Genomic DNA, 18372 nt, shown 5'->3' with positions numbered 1-18372 from the left:
GGGAAAGGGAGGGAGAGGGAGAGAGGTGGCAACTGGCTGGCTGGGCCGCTCCAGCAAGACACCCTCTTCAGTAGCCAACAGGCAGCCACTGACCCCCTTCCAGTGGCCTGAGCGTGTGGAATGGAGCGTGCGCCTTCAGTTTGTGCTATTGAGGGTTCAGGAACTTGCAGAGGGAAGGGGGACAGGCTCGTGGCCAAGGCTGCAGAGACCCCTCTGCCCCGGCCCTAGTCACTACAGCTGTGCTCTGCCCTCGGCAGCCAGAGGCAGCACTACTTCTGAACACCACAGGAGGGGAGAGTGCTCTTGTGTTGAGAGTCCTGGATGACCCTTCTCTCCTGAAGGCCTTTTCCCATCTGGCTTGGGAGGCCCCCGACTGACTCCAGCTACAAAAGCTGAGGCTGCTGAATGGACTCTTGGGTTGCTGTTGAGTTTGTTTTTTAAAAAACTTTACTTTAGATCTCCTTGTGATTTATGCAGATTTTGTTCCATATGGTTATGTATTTTTTAATGTTTCATTTTGTTTTCGCTACTTTTGGTGTGTTGCAGTCATGTGTTCTTCCCCATGTTGTAAGCTGCCGTGAGTGTGGTTTGAACTGTGGAAAGGTGGCATACAAATAAAATTATGCATGTATGTATGCTCAAATCTTGTTTGTGGGTTTCCCATTGGGGCATCTGGTGGGGTCCCTGTGAGAACAGAAGGCTGGGTGGCTTGAACCAGCAGGGCTCTTCCTATGTTCTTACGCCCCCCAGGCACCCCTTCCTGGCCTACTTGACATTCTCCCCAAGAAAGGTGGGTGCAGAGGAAGGAAGGCACTGAACCCCTTGGGATGACGGACACCCACCCCCAAGGAAAGTGGGGCTTGAGAATGCCTGCAAGGATAATATGTGTGTGTGTGAAGATTCAGGAGCTGTCTGGCCAAGTTACAGGGGGCCCAGAAGTGGCCCAGAGGAAGATGAAGGGGATCCATTCCATCAGCCACAGCTAACTGCAGTTTGGGATCCCATCTCCTCACTCACTGCCTGGAGTCTCTGGACAGAGACAGAGATTCTCTTCCTGGGAACCCACTTGCAAGAATCCTTTCCCAGAAGAAGGCCCCATATGCAGACAGAAAGTGGATGCTGGGAACAGGATGCATTGCACCAACTCGATTCCAGTGGTGAGGAGGTGGGTAAAAGGAGGAGGAGGAGGAGGAATGGAGGCTGGGGAGGGGAGGGGAGTCCTCCCAGGCCCCATAATGCTAACCTGCTGCTCTTCAGGCTGCCGTCCTCAGAGACCGTCTTGGAAGACCCCTTGTTCTTGGACAGCCATGACTTGACACCATCCACACGGTCCTCGAGCTCAGAATCGACGTCCGAGTCGCCCTCGCTGGAACAGGAGGGAAAAGGGCTGCATCAGAACTGTCCTTCCCAGGGCAGGCGCCAGGATCGTATTCGACATGCACAACAAAGGTACTTAGGAGGGCCAGCCAAGAAAGAGTTAATTGGAAGTCGAGGAGGAGGGACCTGCCCCCAAACCTCACCTGGATGAGAGCAGGGTGCCACATGCTGATGAAGGGGACTGGGGTTTAAAAACCCTTGGAACACCCTCCTGACCTTGGCCAAGGCCAGAGAGAAAGGTTAACTCCACTGCTGAAAGAGTAAGTGCAGGAAATCGTAAGTGGGGGAAATTGCTGCAAAGAGGCACCTGGTAGGCCTCTGTGAGAACCAGGTGCTGGACTAGAGGGGCCCCCTTTGGCCTGATCCAGCAGCCAGGCTCTCTTATGCTGAGGGGAGCTGGATGTGGCTGGATGCAGGCTTCGCCTCCTGTGGTCTGCACGCACACAACTTTCAGCCCTCGGGTCAAGAAGGTTTTCAAAACAACTCAAAAGCCTACAGGGCCTTCTTGGCCAGAGGTGAGGGCAGGAGGAGTGTGCAGGATAGTCTTTCCCACCCTGGCGCCCCTCCAGATGTTTCAGAGTCCAAATCCTCCTTCTGATGCACCTTTGACTCTCTGGGGGAGGAAAAACTGCCGTCTCCAGCAGCTTAAACGAAGCTGCACCTGGAAAGCGCCCAACCTGGCCAAATGTCAGGGGCATGGGAGAGAGGGCTGGTGAGGTTTGTGTGCCTGCACCATTCTCCATCCCTGAAATGTAATTTAAAGAAAAACGTCACATGCCCACTGGCCTGGAGAGCTGGAGAGAGATGGAGACGGAGAAGTCTGTGCTATGCTGAGATCCGTCACCCTACCCTGCGGAGAAGGAGATAGCCGACAGCCTCTTGAGCCTCTCCGTGGGTAACTGCCGAGCTGCCTTCAAGGGTCTTCAACCGTCAGCTTCAAGTTATTTTTGTACGCCACGATGTCATTCCCGATTCTCACAATATGCTCCTGCCTTTGAGGATCTGCTTAGAGCAGTGCGCCTAGGAGACCCACGATGGTGCTCAGGAAAGCAGCAAGCACAGCTCTTCCTACTGGCTACTGGCTTAGTGCTTAGGATCTGAAGCTGACTGGTGTGACCTTGGGCCAGTCACTGCCTCTCTCAGCCTAACCTACCTCACAGGGTTGTTGTGGGGCGTATATGAGTGGGGAGAGAACTATGCACACCGTCACGAGCTCTTCGGAGGAAAACATGGGATATAAATGCAGTAAAATAAACCAACCAGCCAACCAACCCTGGATGACCTCAGGCTACCTGACAGCAGTACCCCTTTCTCCCCCCCCCCCACCGCAGTCAAATCCACCCCCCACAAAACCCACTTCTTCCACAAGGCCTCTCTCACCCCACTGCAGCCTCCAACCACAATGAAGTTAAAAGGGTGTATTCTATTTGGCTTCTCCCTTCTCCATTCCTGGAGACTGTAGTTTGTTGAGGAGGCTAAGAAATTTCTGTTTGCATTCTCAAGAAGAACACACACACACACACACACACACACACACACACCGTAGGATCCCTACAGGGCCAGAGATTCCCAGCAGAAAAATTAGCCATGTTTGCACCAAACTCCCATGTCTTTGGAGGAAAAGGAGCCATATCAGATAAGCCAGTAGAAATAAGCCACCTCCAACCCCCACCCCTTGCTCGTTCATATCATAGAGATATTTCCCACAGGGGAGGCTCAGAACAGGACTGAGCAGGGAAAATTGAGGATGTTGTAGAGGGGACGAAAGGGAAGAATCTACAAAACGGTGAGAAAGAGAGAGACCCCTCAAGGCGAGGTACATCCGAGAGGGCAGGCCCATTAAACCTTCAAATCCCCCAAGAGCTGGCTAACGAAAAGAGTCAAAGGCTCGTTCCTCTGCCAATACGATGAGTTCAGCTCATTAAAAGAAAGGGGGAGGGAAAACCTCAGAACACCTTTCCTCTCCATCCACCCCAGCCCAGACTCCTGGCATCCATCTCCTCCCCCCACCCCAGCCCATTGCCAGTTGAATTACGGGCCTGAAAAGATAATAAATGGTAGAGACAGCAGGCAGATTTTAAGGAGAGGGAGGAAAGGGGGATATTGCAGAGCTGCTGGGGACAGGAAAGGGGAGCAAAGCTTCCTTTCTTACAGCCCTCCACCTCCTCCTCTGCCAGAGCATCAGATTAAGGCAATGGCGGGGAAGAGCTACACTCCGCTGTCCCCTGGTAAACTGGGAGTTTAGCGGGCCCCAAACAGCAGCTACTCGGCTGGGCAAAGATTTATGGCCGCAAGCGAGCCGAAACACCACACACACCCCGCCACAGGGTAGCGAGGCCTGATTTATATGGGCACATAAACGCAGCCCCCATCCGGCTTAAAGTCTCTAAATTTATAGGCAGCGTCCGTAAGTGTATTGATTGCCTCGAGCACGGAAAAGCACAGTTGTGCGTGGGGTTTTTTTTACAGGGGGGGGGGACACAGGAACTATTCCTACACATTTAGGGCCGTCCCCGTATAAATCTCTCCTCTAATACAGGGGCTGTTTACCGCTTTCATTAGGATTACGGCAATAACAAGTGCGTTTACGAGCAGATCGGGGTGTTATTTCTCATTCCCACCTCGCTGGGCTCAATAACTCTTTGCCTGGTTTTTCAGGGAGCTAAGTGGAACGACCGTGGGGGAACACCCCTGCCCCTCCCACTAACCCCCCCCCCAGGAAACTTTGCAGGAACAGCCTCTACATCTCCCCCTCCTAATGGATATCTAATGTGAACTTAAAAATGAACGCTATTCTTCATTTCCTCTGTCGAGGGAAGAGCATGGCAACGGGCAAACATCTCTCCTGAATCCAAATCTCCCTTGTTAAATTCAAAGCAACGAGGTCCCCTTGATTAACCCAACATCTCCCTCTCTGGGAATAAATGCCAGGAGACAGGGTGTTTTTTGGGTTTGTTTTGTTTGCTCGGGAGAAAGAAACAAACCGCAAAGAAATCTAAGGAGCCCCGTAAACAAACTCAGGGGGGCAGCTGAGATTTTAAATTGTTGGAATTAAACCTCCCGTCAAAGGCAATTTATGTCCAGGCTGGCGTTCCATTAGTTAACTGGGATCCAAATCACCGGGGAACGAACAAACGCAGACTGAACTGTGGGGGACATTAATTGTGTGTGACAACAAGGCTCTAGCGGCCCTCTATCACTGTTACACAAGATTACATTTATCATTAGCCCATATAGATCCTGCCACAGCCACAGCCAAGCCCATCTTCGGCTCGGGGAGGAAAGAGGCTCTGCCATCACAGCCATCGCAGCAGGAGAGCCAGGATCCTGGGCTCAGAGAGAAGTCACGGGGCGGCACGCAGAATTTTGTCCAGGTTGTTGGAATTTTTGTCTGCTCTGTGTCCTATGATGAGCAGAGTTATTCCAGGTATCAAAAACTCTGGATGCTCAAAAGCATTTTCCTGGTGGACGTCTCTGCCTCCCCCTTCCAAGCACCTAGAGCGAGGCAGTAAAGCAATCATTCAAAAAGAAGGCTGAAGAAGCCCACCCACCCATTTAGCACACGATTCTCCACAAGGCTGCACCTCCCTACAGTGCCAGCAACAATCTCATACCTCCACAGTTGGAGGCAGCAAGGCTTCTGAAGACCAGCTGCTGGAAAGCCCAGGAGGGGAGAGGGCTCTCGGGCTTGGATCCTGTTTGCCATGGGGGCACCTGGCTGGCCACTGTGAGAACAGGATCTTAGACCAGCAGGCTCACCTGAGGTCCTCTCAGGACTATCTCACCCACTATGTAGCCTCACACCCGGTGGAACCACCCAACGTGGGGGGGGGGTCACAGCCAATACCCTTCTATGCCATCGGTCTGCCTGCAAAGATTCTGCAGTGCCCACACACAACAATTTTGAAGTGTTTGCTCAAAAACGTGTGTGTGATGCCAGTAGAGCTGGTGGGCTGGATCCTCAAGGCACCCACTGCCCACAGGGGGGCCACTTGGACAGGTGTGCCCACTGGGAGCATCACCAGAATTCACCATAACGACAGGTGAGCCAACCAAAGAACTGGGAGGGAGAACTGAAGGAGAGAATTGGAGGAGGACTGTGCCTCTGCGGTACAGACCATCTGCTTTGCGTGGTGAAGGTCCCTCGTGCAATCCCCACTGGCATCTCCACGTGGGGCTGGGAGAAAGACGTGCTGCGTGAAACCCTGGAGGGCTGCTGCCAGTCAGTGTAGACAATACTGAGCTAGATGGATCTGACTATGCAAAATTATGACAGCTTCCTTTGCTCCTGTTTAAATCAACCTTTTTTTCAAAACGAGGGCTGTCAGAAGCAGTGTGTCCTGTTCCGCCGCCTTGCGTGTTCCACAAGCACTTGCGGGATTTCAGGCAAGATCTTGCCCCAAATGGCCACGATCTCACCCCAGATCAGTACCGATGGGAGCATTGCTTCTCTGGGTGATCGACTCGGGAGCTTCTGCTGCCTGAGGCAGTGGCGTCATGCTGCCTATTAGCTGGATCGGCCCTGAGGACTAGAATCTTACTTTATCTCTGGGGAGAGGGATTTAGCCTGGCTCTGGGAAGAAGGCAGGATATATATATATATATATAGAGAGAGAGAGAGAGAGAGAGAGAGAGAGAGAGAGACAGACAATACTCTCCCCCTCCAGGATCAGAAACCAAGCAAGGCTCGACCCAGCAACCCCTTCTTCACACACAAATCCCTCCCCTCCCTTCCTACAATTAGTTTCCCATCTGGGACACAGCAAACACAGAGTTAGAGCATACCAGGCCAATGCGCACGCGAGGAAGGGGGGCATGCAACTACATTGTGGGGGTGGGGGAGGCCCTGTGGCCCCCCACCTCCCCTCCATGGCATGCTTGAGGTTAGGAGTAACAAGGGGTTACTAGAAAGCAAGGGAGAGAAACTCATCCTCACAGCTTATTCCTGCGCTTCTGGAACTTTGTCACCATGTCCTGCAAACTGGAGAACGGGGGGAGGGAGGGGGGAATGGGAGGGGGAGAAAACAGGCAAAATAAACACCACAGGAAGGCGGGACAAGAACGAGGGAGAAGGGAAGATGGGCAACCAGAAACGAGAAGCGTAGCTGGGGAGAGAAGAGTGTGACAGGGGGACTCGCTCGTAGAATCGTAGAGTTGGAAGGGACCTGAGGGACGTCCAAGCCAACCTCCCGCAAAGCAGGAATCTAAAGACTTCCTGACACGCAACCTCTGTTTGAAAGCCTCCAATGAAGGAGAGTCCATCCCCTTTTGAGGTAGACCATTCCACTGTAAAACAGCTCTTACCATCAAAATGTTCTTCCTGGTGTTTAGTCGGAATCTCTTTTCTTGTCATTTGAACCCATTGGTTTGGGTCCTCCCCTCGGGAGCAGCAGAAAACAATCTTGCTCCATCTTCCATGTGGCAGACCCTCAGATATTTGAAGATGGCCACCACACCTCCTCTCACTCCCCTCTTCTGCAGGCTAAACATGCCAATCTCTTTCAACTGCTCTCTGCAACGGTTTTTGATGGGAACTGCAAGGGCGCTGAAAATACCCAGATGTAGCCAATGCCAGCCCTCCTGAAGAGCAGGCCCACGGAAAATCATTTATATTGGCTCAATAACATGATATGTGTTGCAGCCAACTCAGTGTAGACCCAGTGAAATTAATGGGCAAGGCTAACTTGGGCCCATTAATTTCAAGGGGTCTACTCTGAGTACAGCTTAGTTGGATACAACCCTATGCTTCTTTTCTTTTTTCCTTAAAAAAGGTTACACAAGTTACCGTATTTTTCGCCCTATAAGACGCACTTTTTCCCCTCCAAAAATGGAGGGGAAATGTGTGTGCGTCTTATGGGGCGAATGCAGGCTTTCGCTGAAGCCTGGAGAGCGAGGGGGGTCGGTACGCACCGACCCCTCTCGCTCTCCAGGCTTCAGGAAGCTATCCGCTAGCTGTGGGAGACCCAGCTCTCCCAGGGCTAGCGGAGAGCTTGCCTGCACCCAGAAGCTTGGGGCGCGCTGAGCTCCGCACGCCCCAAGCTTCGGGATTAGCGCAGCGGTCCGCTAGCCCTGGGAGAGCCGCGCGGCTCTCCCAGGGCTAGCGGACTGCTTGCCGGCACCCAGAAGCTTGGGGCGTGCTGAGCTCCGCACGCCCCAAGCTTCGGGATTAGCGCAGCGCACCTGGGGGCGGGGGAATAAAAAAAAATCCTTTATTCCCCCCCCCAAAAAAACTAGGTGCGTCTTATGGGCCGGTGCGTCTTATGGGGCGAAAAATACGGTATAATAATTACCCACTGTTGTATTTTATGTTTCCCAATAACAACTATTTTTTTAGCGTGTAATTACATTAAGTATCAAAATCTGTTGAGGATTTAATCATCATCATCTGATTTTGTTACTCGCTTTACCTTGCCCAGGGCAACCCAAAGTGACTTACAAGCCAAAGTGACTTGCTAAGCCCAGGTGGCTTAAAAGGTGTTCGGAAGGTGAGCTTATTCCACAACCATTAGTGATAATAGCTCCACGGAGCCTCTGTGTCCAAGGGCAATCTACCTCTGGCTGTCCACAGCCATCACGCCCCGCTTGTTCATATCATGAACAACTGCCTGGCCACCTCTTGCCTTGGGCCCATGGTGGAGAACATGGTGCCCCCCAACTGGGGCTGGACTTCAGCTGCCAGCAGCCAGCACAGCCAATGACCTGGAACGGCAGGAGATGCACGACGCCTGCAGGTTCCCCACCCCGACAAGAGGATTTTGCTTAATGCTCTTATGCCAGGCGAGGGCTACGCAGCGATGCCTAGAAGGACAGCTCATTTGGTTGCTCCGGGTCCCCACCCATCGCCTACCTGTTGATGAGTTCCTCGTTGTCGTCACTCTCCATCTCGTCCTCGATGGCGGCCTGCAGGTCACCGATGCGCTTGAAGGCCAGCTTCAGGTCTGACTGCAAGCTCTGGTTCGCAGCTTCTAAGCTCTCCAGATCCATCTCCTGGAAAAGGAGGAGAGAGGAGAGAATGACTCTGGGAGGGTAACAGGGACCTTGCAGATCCCGCTGTGCCGTTCTCCCCCACACATGCAAGTGGCCCCTGCTGCTGCTGCTGGCAACCCAGCTCTCTGCTGGTCTGTACAAGTAGTAGTGGGGGGAGGCAAACCTCTTGCCCATCACTAGCAAGTGTTCCTGCAGGGGTGTCCCAGCAGGGTGGGGCTCTGTCAGTTTGCATAGAGCAATGGTGAAGCCAAGGGTCTTGCCCTAACCAGGTGTGCACCCAAGAAGGAGGTGGAGGAAGAAACTGTTAGATCTCTGCAATAGTTCTGCAAGAACGTAAGAACAGCCTGTTGGCTCAAGCCCTTGGCCCATCTAGTCCAGCCTCCTGTTCTCACAGTGGCCAGCCAGATGCCTAGGGGAACCCTGCAAGCAGATTCAAAGGCAAGGGCAACTCTCCCCTCCTGCTGTTTCCAGCAACTGGTATTCAGAAGCATTGCTGCCTCCAACTGTGGAGGCAGGGCAGAGACATCAAGGCTAGGAGCCATCGATAGCCCTCTCCTCCTCCATGAATGTGTCCAATCCCCTTTGGAAGCCATTCATCAAGTTGGTGGCCATCACTGCCTCCTGAGGGAGGGAGTTCCACAGTTTAACTACGAGCTGAGTGAAGGAGGTCCTTTTTATATCAAGGATTTCTGACTCCCAACCATTTAACAACAACGGTGTGTTTTTCCTTCCCACTCCTAAATTAGCCTGCCAAAATGAAGAAAGCTAGGAAAGGCTGGAAGGAGGTGGAGGAACCAGGAGGGGCTTCTCTTTCAGATGGAGCGCCTGCGAGTTCATTTCTGGTTCTCAAAACACTGCTGGAAATTCTTAACCCTGCAATTAACTTGGACATAAATTTGCACTTGCGTAGACGGCTTCGCCCAGTTGGGGGGACGGTGGAAGGGCTCGGCTCCATCCCAGACCCTCCAGTTTGCACCTGGCTCTGCCCCACCTCCCCCACAACCACTTTGCATTTGGCTCTGATTGGTGGGCTTTGCTGGGGGTGCTAGCTGGAATAAAAATACACAGAGCAGGGAGGGAAGGAAAGGGAGGGAAAGGGAGGGAGGGAGGGTGGTGGAAAACCTGCCTTTGAGAGACTGGGTGGAACAGGAAGAGGGTTCATGGTGAGCCTTGAGAAGCCAGGAGTGGTTTAATGAAGGGGTGGGGCTGCACCAGGTGTAGAGCAGCCGAGGGTCCACTTCTGGTTAAGGAGGATATTGACAAGCTGGAAGGTGTGCGGAGGAGGGTGACCAAGGTGATGAAGTGTCTGGAAGGCAAGCCTTATGGGGAATGGTTGTGGGAGGTGGGTCTGAGCCAGTGTGGTGTAGTGGTTAAGAGCGGTAGTCTCGTAATCTGGGGAACCGGGTTCGCGTCTCCGCTCCTCCACCTGCAGCTGCTGGGTGACCTTGGGCCAGTCACACTTCTTTGAAGTCTCTCAGCCTCACTCACCTCACAGAGTGTTTGTTGTGGGGGAGGAAGGGAAAGGAGATTGTTAGCCGCTTTGAGACTCCTGAAGGGGAGTGAAAGGCAAGATATCAAATCCAAACTCTGTTTAGCCTGGAGAAGACTGACAGGTGATAGGGTAGCCATCTTCAAATATCTAAAGGTCCGTCGCATGGAAAATGGAGCAAGCTTGTTTTCTGCTGCTCCAGAGAGAAGGACCCAAACCAACGGATTCAAATGATGAGAAAGGAGATTCTGACTTAACATTAGGAAGGACTTTCTGATGGTGAAAACCGTTCCCTAGTGAAACAAACTCCCTTGGAAGGTAGCTGATTCTCCTTCATGGGATGGTTTTAAGGAGAACTCAGGTGGTCACCTGCCAGGAATCTTCAGCTGAGATTCCTGCATTGCAGAGGGTTGGATTAGATGTCCCCCTAGGGTACCTTCCACCCCTACTACTCTGTAACTCTGTTCCAGCAATGAAATGGGCAAGGCGGACGTCCCCCAAAAGCCACACACACGCTTTCCCCTCCATACCAGTTCATGCTTCTTGCGGCTGGCCTCTGCCTCCTTCTTTGCCAGCTCAGCCATCTCCTCCTTGGTGTCCCGCAGCTGGCGCTGCAACCGCTTGTTCTGCTCCTTCTCCCTGTTCTCAGCCGCCGTGCGCTGGTCACGCTCCTCCGTCAGCTTCTCCATGTTCTCCTTCAGGCGGGTGGCCAAGCTCTGGGGAGGGCGGGCAAGGGGAGACAGAGGGGTTTAGATAGTGGTCCTTTATACCAGCTTGGGCTACTGGGGACATTCAGCCCAGTGTTGTCTATGCTGACTGACAGCAGCTCTTTGGGTTCCCAGGTGGAGAAGAAGAGCATGGCTGCAGCTGGATCAGGCCAAAGAGGGAACGTCTAGTCCGGCATCCTGTTCTCCCAGTGGCCAGCCAGTTGCCCGCAATGGGAAGCCCACAAGGCAGACCTGAGCACAGCAGCAGCGCTCTCCCCAGAAACTGGTATCCAGAGGCATTAATGCCACCTGATGACGGTGGAGGCAGAACACAGCCCTGCTGGCCAGCAGCCAGTGATAACCTTATTCCCCTCTGTGGATTTGTCTAATCCTTTATCAGAACAGACCTGTTGGATCAGGCCAATGGGGGGGTCCTCATAGTCCAGAACTCACAGTGGCCAGCCAGATGCCCCAATGGGAAGCCCATGAACACTCTACCTGCGATTCCCAGAAACTGGTATTCAGAGGCATTAATGCCCCCAACAGAGGAGGAAGCAAATAACTAGCGTGACCAGTAACCAATTTTAGGCCCATTCATAGAGATAAGACCCTTTACAAGAGTCCTGCTGGATCAGGCCAATGGGGGGCCAATCTACTCCAGCCTCTTGGCCAACCAGATGCTCCAGGGAGGAGCCCACGAGCAAGAGCACTCTACCTGTGATCCACAGGTATTCAGAGGCTGTGGAGGTAGGATATAGTCCTTCACACAGGGCATGGTTGAACCATGGAAGCTGCTCCCACAGGAGGCGGTGATGGCCACCAGCTTGGATGGCCTGGGAAATGGACAGATTCGTGGAAGAGAGAGCTACTGGTGGCTACTAGCCACAACGGCTAAGCTTTGCTCCTGAATACCAGTGGCTGGAAGCGACTGGAGGGAAGAAAGCTCTTCTGCCTATGCTCTGCTTGCAGGTTTCCCACAACAGACACCTGCGTTGCCACTGAGAGGAGAAGAGAAAGCCGGACTAGATGGGACCCCTTTGGCCTGATTCTCCTTATGTTCTCATGGTTCACTGTAGACTGGTATCAGGATAGCACGAAAACAAGTCGAAACGAGGCACCTCCCTGACCTCTCCACCCTTGAGAAGGGGTGAAGGTACCCCCACCGTCTCCCCGCTCCATGGCAGGTGAAGATGAGACAGCAGCGACGTGCAAGGGCTGGTGCATCAATATTCATCTGCTGCACATAATGGCAGCAGACAGCGGCAATTACCGGGGCCGGAGCTCAGGAATAAGCGTTGCCCAATCGCTCCCCGCCGAGCACTAATGGAACAAACGAACCCGGCACTATGAATTTACATGAGGGGGGGTGGGAGGGAGAACTGGCTCGAGGGGGAGGGAGAGAGCGGAGGAAAGAGCAGGGGGGCGGCTGAGGAGTTGCGCCAGAGAGAGAGAGAGAGAAGGAGAGAGAAACTTTTTTCCCCAGGCGTGGGTAGAATAATCAGGGGGGCTTTGGTGAATTGGAAAAATAGATTTAACTTTGTGTGAAGTAATTACAGCATGTAATGTAGGGAGAAAAATAGATTCCATCCTTTCAAGGCAGCCGAGTGCCGTCCCCTGCATATTTATGGGGCTGGGGGGGTGTAGAGAGGGGAGGAAGAGAAGGGGGAAGCGAATAACGGTACAGAAATATTAAGAGGGAACTCTAAAGCTTCTCAGCTCCCTCGGCGGGAAAAGGAGCTGCGACGGTAGAATATCAAGCAGGGCACTTAACAGGTGCAAGCAGAAGCAGAGAGACAGAGACCAGCCTCCCCAAGGTGGCATTTGTAGGGCCAAGGACGTAGGGGGCAGGAGCAGGAGATTTACTTGCCAGCTGAGGCCAGGGCTATGGGGGAAGAGGACAGCAGGAGACTGGTTATTTGTAATTCATAGACCAAACACATCTCTCTCTCTGCTCTCCCTGGCTCTTGCAGCCCACAGATGCTTTGAATTTTGCACCTCCCACCATTCTCTCTGCTGCCCTTTTGTCTCGTGCAGGCTCCCACCCACCCCAGCCAATCTGCTTCCCTGAAAACGGCTCCCTCCCACCTCAAGGCATTAGAATGCTTGTGCACATGCTGTGACATCACAGCAACTAAGCCAATAGGGTGAGGGGGAACAAGTTTTTCACTCATCAAAGACCGAGGAGGAAGAGGCGTGAGTTAGGGGGCAGGCACTTCTCACACGGGAACCAGAAGGAGGTACACACATGTACACACCACGGCAGCTGTGGAGAGTTCTGTGCCTGTAGAAATCAATGCTTTCCTTTTAAAATACTCGGCTGGGGAAAAGAGCAGGGCTCTGCTTTCTTGCATTTTAAAAAGGGGAGACGTGGCAATTTGCACGCTGGGTGCATCCCCCTCTCCACAAGTAGTTGCAGGAGATGCATGTCTTGTTCTTGGTGGTTTTGTACTTTAGCCCAAACAACATAGCGCAAGGCACCACATCCTAACCTGAGGAATGAGCACAGCTCCGGATTGGGGGTGGGGGGAGAGGTGGAAGGAAGGGGAATTGAGCAAGGCATCCAGAAAGGACCACGGTGACTGGAGACTCTCTAAAGACTCCCTTGGAATCTGTCTGATGTGATTTTAAAGTTCTGCATGGACTTTTAAGCGCTTCTTCCCACTTCCAGAGGCAGCTCAGAACACAAGACTCTATCCCAGATAATCTGACTCCAAGAGAGAGCACTCAGCTTTGCCCCAGCGCCATCTGAGGGAATGAGAGCCCAGCAAGAAGCAAACCTCTTGGAGCCAGGTCTGAGCTGCCCTGGGGAGATATTTCGCTTCCTGGGGTCTGCTAGCCCAGGACCCGCTCACCTATGACAAACTTCACCGCACTAAGCAAACCCTGCTGCTAAGGATGCTCTGCCGGCTCCAGAAAACCCTCTCCCCGGCTCCAGATTCCTCACCTCAAGGCGCTTCACTTGCGTCCTCTCGAACTCCAGCCGCGTCTCCAGCTCACGGATCTTGGCCTCCTGCCTGCTGACCAGGGACTTGTCTACCATGGACTGCTCGACAAACTCCAGCTGGCTCTGGAGGCCTTGTAGCTGGAAATGAAGAAGGAAGGGGCCGTCACTCATGGTGGTGGATGGTGAAAAGGGAAGCACAGCCCTGTGTGGGGTGAAGAGCAAGAGGGGCAGCTGACTCCCCCCCCCCCCCAGTGCCTACCTTCTCCTGCAGCTCCTGCTTCTCTTTGTGGGCTTCCTCCAGCTGCGACTGAAGGTCATTGATCTGGGCCAGGTCCCGGGAGGCCTGGAGAGAAGAGAGGATTTAGAAGCCAGCGCTGGCAAAGCTGAGTCCCAGAGATTCCCACCACCAACACCTCCCTGTTAAGAGACTCCTGCCAAATCCCCTGAAGAATGTAACTTATCATCTCTAGCTAGCAATTATTTTAGCTGTGTAATAATATATTTTATTCTGTTTTGTGCATTTTGCAATGCCTTTGGCTAGACAAATAATACAGACAATACAATCGAAACAGGACAGTCCCTACCCTCAGGCTTACAATCTTAAAACAAAAACAAAAAACCACAATATGCAAGGTAAAAGGGGCAGGGTGGGAAGAGGGAAATCAAAACTCGGTCGCCAATTTCTAAACAGTTGTTCCTATACTGACCACCTATAATTTGTTCCTGTAACGTTTAGCAACCACAGCTGCTGTTTGCAGGAGTTACAATCAAACTCCTATGAATCTCTCTGAGGTGACGGTTAGGGGAGGGGGTTTCAGGGTGGGGTGGGCAGAGAGGATGCAGTGAAAGCATCTGAAAAATTGGGGTAGTGGTGGGGGAGGGGCTCACCTGAGCGACAGCCGCCTTGTGCTTCTTCATGAGCTCGTTCATGTCCTCCTGATCCTCTTCCAGGCGGCTCTGCACCTCGTTCTTCTCCCGCTGCAAACGGCTCAGCTGCTCTTCCAGCTGGGGGGGGGGGGGAGAGGAGAAGTTCAGGAGTGAAGGGTGAGCTGGTGGCTAAGGACTCCTAAGGTTTCATCCCCTGCTAGAAGAATCCTGCAAACCAGAGCTGGGAACTCTCTTAATTCAAAGGCTGGCAAGTGATAGCAGGTGCACACACCTCTCTCTGCCCTCATTTGCTGGGGAGGCGGCAGCATGGTCTCTTGCAGACCAGCTTTGGAGGAGATGACACTGAAGGCAGATGGTAACATCCTGAGAACAATGAAGTCGGGTTGGAAGTGCCCTTGCTCAGTTCAATCTAAAAGGCAGCTTCGCCCCCCCAGGGGCCAAGCTCGGAAAACTTTGTCTGCAAGGTGGATGGGGAACCCAGCTGTGCTTGGCATCAATTGGCTAGTGCCCATGCCATCCCCAAGAAACCACACACAAACTTCCAGGCAGTTTTTGTACTTCTGAGCATCCTAGTTGGGTGGGTAGAATAGGGAACATTATATGAAGAAATAAAGGCGTCAATGATCAGAGACCACTGATGTGCCAGACCTCATAGCACGAAGGGTTACTTAAATTAGTGGGAGGAGATGATGGTTCGGGGTGCTTACCGCTCCCTTGGCCTTGGATAGGTCATCTATCTGCAGGTGCAGGTCCTCAATCTCCACCTCCATGGACTTGCGAGCCTTGACAGCAGCCGCGCACGTGAACTCTGACTCCTCCAACTGCAGCAAGAGCCCCCATGTCCCAAGGGGGTAGCGACAATTAGGATGACAGCCACTCACTCCCAAACCTCGCCTGTCAGCCTTCCAGCAAAGCCCCCTCACTGACACCACAATCTCTCTGCTGTACGGATTGGGCCCAGGCTACCTGAAAGAGCGTATCTTCCCCTAGGAGCCTGCCTGGCTGCTATGAACCTCAGGGGAAAACCTTCTCTCGGTCCCACGAACAAGAGAGACATGGCTGGTGGTGACACAAGAGACAAGGAGCCTTTCCTGTGGCTGCTCCCCTATTGTGGAATTCCCTCCCAAGAGAGTTCAGACTGGCTCCCTCCTTGCTAACCTTCTGCTGGCAGGCTAAGACCTTCCTTTTTAGGCAGGTCTTTGAAAACTAAGGAGCAGGTGAGGCTGGTCACTGGGCTCCCATCAGGGCAAAGTGTATTTTGACTGCTGGCCCTAAGCATTTCCTGATGTATCCTAATTATTGTTTTTAACTAGCTTGTTTCTATTACTTTGTATTTTATAACTGAGGCTTCTAAATGTTGTAAGCTGCCTTGAATCCCAACTTAGGAGAAAAGGATATCAACACACTTAATAATAAAACAGTAATATTATTCCCCTGGGGTGTCCAGGCCTGGTTTTGCCTCTTGAGGTGGCGGTGTTTTGAGGTCTTGCCAGGCACTAAAAACCAAAAGCCTTCCTCGCAGGGACCCTGCAAAAACCAAGCATGGCCTTTGGCCAGATGTTCAGGAGTTTTATTTCGTTTTAGTCAATTATACTGTTGTTTCAAGCCGATTGTTTTTTTGGTGATAACTATTTTAATTATTTTATCTGTTTTTGTGAACCGCATCTAGTTTTTTCCTAAAGCAGTATATAAATGTTATGAATTAAATAATAAATAAGAGCCGGTCTGAGTGGAGAATGATGAAAACCTCTGCAGGGCCAACAGTTGCACAGGACTCTTGGGCCCATCCAGCTCAGCATTGTCTCCTGAGTCTATTGTCTACCCTCCCGAAAGAGTTCTATTCATTTCTCTACCTCCTCCCCCCACGCCACCCCCATTCCTAGCCCCCTCTTCCAGCACCTGGTTCTTCAGCTGCGCAATCTCCCGCTTGCTGGGGGCATTGTTCTTCAGGTGGTCAAGCATGACCTGAGTGTCAGACAGGAGGGCTTTGGTACGCTTCAGATCCTTGCGCAGCCGCTTCTCCGTCTCAAAGTCCCGCTGGCTGACCTGGAGGGTTGCAGGGAGGAAGAGGAGAGGTGTGAAGGGGAAAGGGCGAGAGGTGGTTCTGCTACAGCAGCCCTCGCCCACCCTCTCTTCCCCTGCTCCCGCCATCGTCCGTACCTGGTCGCTGACGGCCGACAGTTTCCCTTCCAGGTCCCTCTTCTCCCGCAGCACCTTCTGCTTCTCCTCGTACTCCTCCTCCAGCTGCATCTCCATCTGCTTCAGCTGTGGGGTACACAAAACAAGCAGAGGGGTCCTGAGGGGGTCTTCCTTGGTGGATCTGGGGAGGCTGCTACTGCTGGCAGCCTGGGGGTCATTTCCAGCTCTGTGTAGCTCTCCAAGGGAGGAATAGGGGGCCTTCCTAATGACGTCCAGTCTTCCTTAACAAACTACAGCTCCCAGAATTCTTTGGGGGAAGCCATGATGGTTTAAAGTGGTATCATGGCACTTTATAGCACAGGTGTATTCCTCTTGGAAGCTTAAAAAAGCACAGCAAGGTGGAAGCAAGCCCTGCTTCCATGTCCTCAGCACCTGGTTTTCAGAGGTGTACATACAGCCTCCAAACAGGGAACAGAATGTCACATGAACACAAAAGTTCAAAACATTTCAGAATTTGTAATACCTTGGTGCATGAATGGATTTTCCCAGTAGTGATGTATGGAAGTGAGAGCTGGACCATAAAGAAGGCTGATCACCAAAGTATTGATGTTTTTGAATTATGATGCTGGAAGAGACTCTTGAGAGTCCCATGGACTGCAAGAAGATCAAACCTCTCCATTCTGAAGGAAATCAGCCTCGAGTGCTCACTGGAAGGACAGATCGTGAAGCTGAGGCTTCAAGACTTTGGCCACCTCATGAGAAGAGAAGACTCCCTGGAAAAGACCCTGATGTTGGGAAAGATGGAGGGCACAAGGAGAAGGGGACGACAGAGGACGAAATGGTGGGACAGTGTTCTTGAAGCTACCAGCATGAGTTTGACCAAACTGCGGGAGGCAGTGGAAGACAGGAGTGCCTGGCGTGCTCTGGTCCATGGGGTCACAAAGAGGCGGACACAACTAAACGACTAAACAACAACAAATGGATGGATGGAAAGACAGTGGGCAGCATTAAGAGGGGAGACCTCCTCACAGCCAAGGGGGAGGGCCCTTTAGTGACCCTAGGCCCCAGCCATGTGGGAAGCAGACCACCCCCTGGAGAGGAGGCCAAATGATTCCCCCAGCTGCACACAGGGCCATGACTAAGAGCTGCTTGCCTGCAGCAGGCTCTCAAGAGGAGCAAGCTCAGGAAAATGTTCATTTAGATAATTGCAGGTTCGTGCCGGCCAGGGCTGTGTCACTCGGCTAATGGGATCAGCGTAGGCAGAGAGGAAATCACGCTGTGGGGGAAGAGTGACTGATCACACTGGTCAGGGCCAGGAAGGGTTTGGCTGGACAGAGAGACCAAAGGCAGGACGACTGGAAGGGCACAAAACTATCAATCAAAACAGCACAGAGGCCTGAGCCCTTCTCGGCCATCATTAGAACTTTATATCTAAAAAGTAGGGGGAGGGGGAGAGCGAAGGAAGTAGGAGACCCCAGCCTGCTTGGGTTGCAATCTCTCAAAGCATGGACCTCTCCTCCCAGATGTCTCAGGGGTGAAATAAATGCACTCTGCATGTGGTCCAAGGCACTCTCTGCAAACTATTCATACTTTGCGTGTTCCAGGAGAGAACCGTGGCACGGAAAACCAGCTCCACAGCCTGGCCCAGATTCAAATTTTGCTTCAGCTTATTCAGCAGCCTCCTAGTACTTTTATTATTATTTATTATGTTTATTAGTCACTTGTTACTCTCCGAGCCACTGACATTTAAAAGCATAAACATATTATACCATAGTGAAAAAGAAAGAAATGGATCATATAAAAACACTGTGGGCGGTATGCAACAGCAGGCCTCTTGAAGT

At 52.4% G+C, this 18372-nt stretch overlaps 1 protein-coding gene across 17 annotated transcripts in view; it reads right to left on the bottom strand.

Annotated features, from left to right (window-relative positions):
• MYO18A (myosin XVIIIA) overlaps positions 1-18372 on the bottom strand; it is a 145316-nt gene that overhangs the window by 9883 nt on the left and 117061 nt on the right. For 13 of the 17 annotated variants that reach the window (XM_081171931.1, XM_081171924.1, XM_081171939.1 and 10 more), the window contains 10 exons: positions 16553-16657; positions 16292-16438; positions 15100-15213; positions 14393-14509; positions 13764-13847; positions 13505-13642; positions 10384-10569; positions 8225-8364; positions 6314-6358; positions 1244-1366 (listed from right to left, as the gene is read on the bottom strand). In XM_081171931.1, the coding sequence (XP_081028057.1) occupies positions 1244-1366; positions 6314-6358; positions 8225-8364; positions 10384-10569; positions 13505-13642; positions 13764-13847; positions 14393-14509; positions 15100-15213; positions 16292-16438; positions 16553-16657 (1199 nt within the window). The remainder of the gene's footprint in view (positions 1-1243; positions 1367-6313; positions 6359-8224; positions 8365-10383; positions 10570-13504; positions 13643-13763; positions 13848-14392; positions 14510-15099; positions 15214-16291; positions 16439-16552; positions 16658-18372) is intronic. The other 4 variants (XM_081171932.1, XM_081171935.1, XM_081171936.1 and 1 more) reach the window with 1 other exon arrangement.

The sequence above is a fragment of the Podarcis bocagei genome (assembly GCF_964188305.1).
Source record: "Podarcis bocagei genome assembly, chromosome: 15".
Taxonomy (NCBI): domain Eukaryota; kingdom Metazoa; phylum Chordata; class Lepidosauria; order Squamata; family Lacertidae; genus Podarcis; species Podarcis bocagei.
Note: the sequence above shows the minus strand (reverse complement) of the source record. Positions and strands in the feature narration are given on the sequence as shown.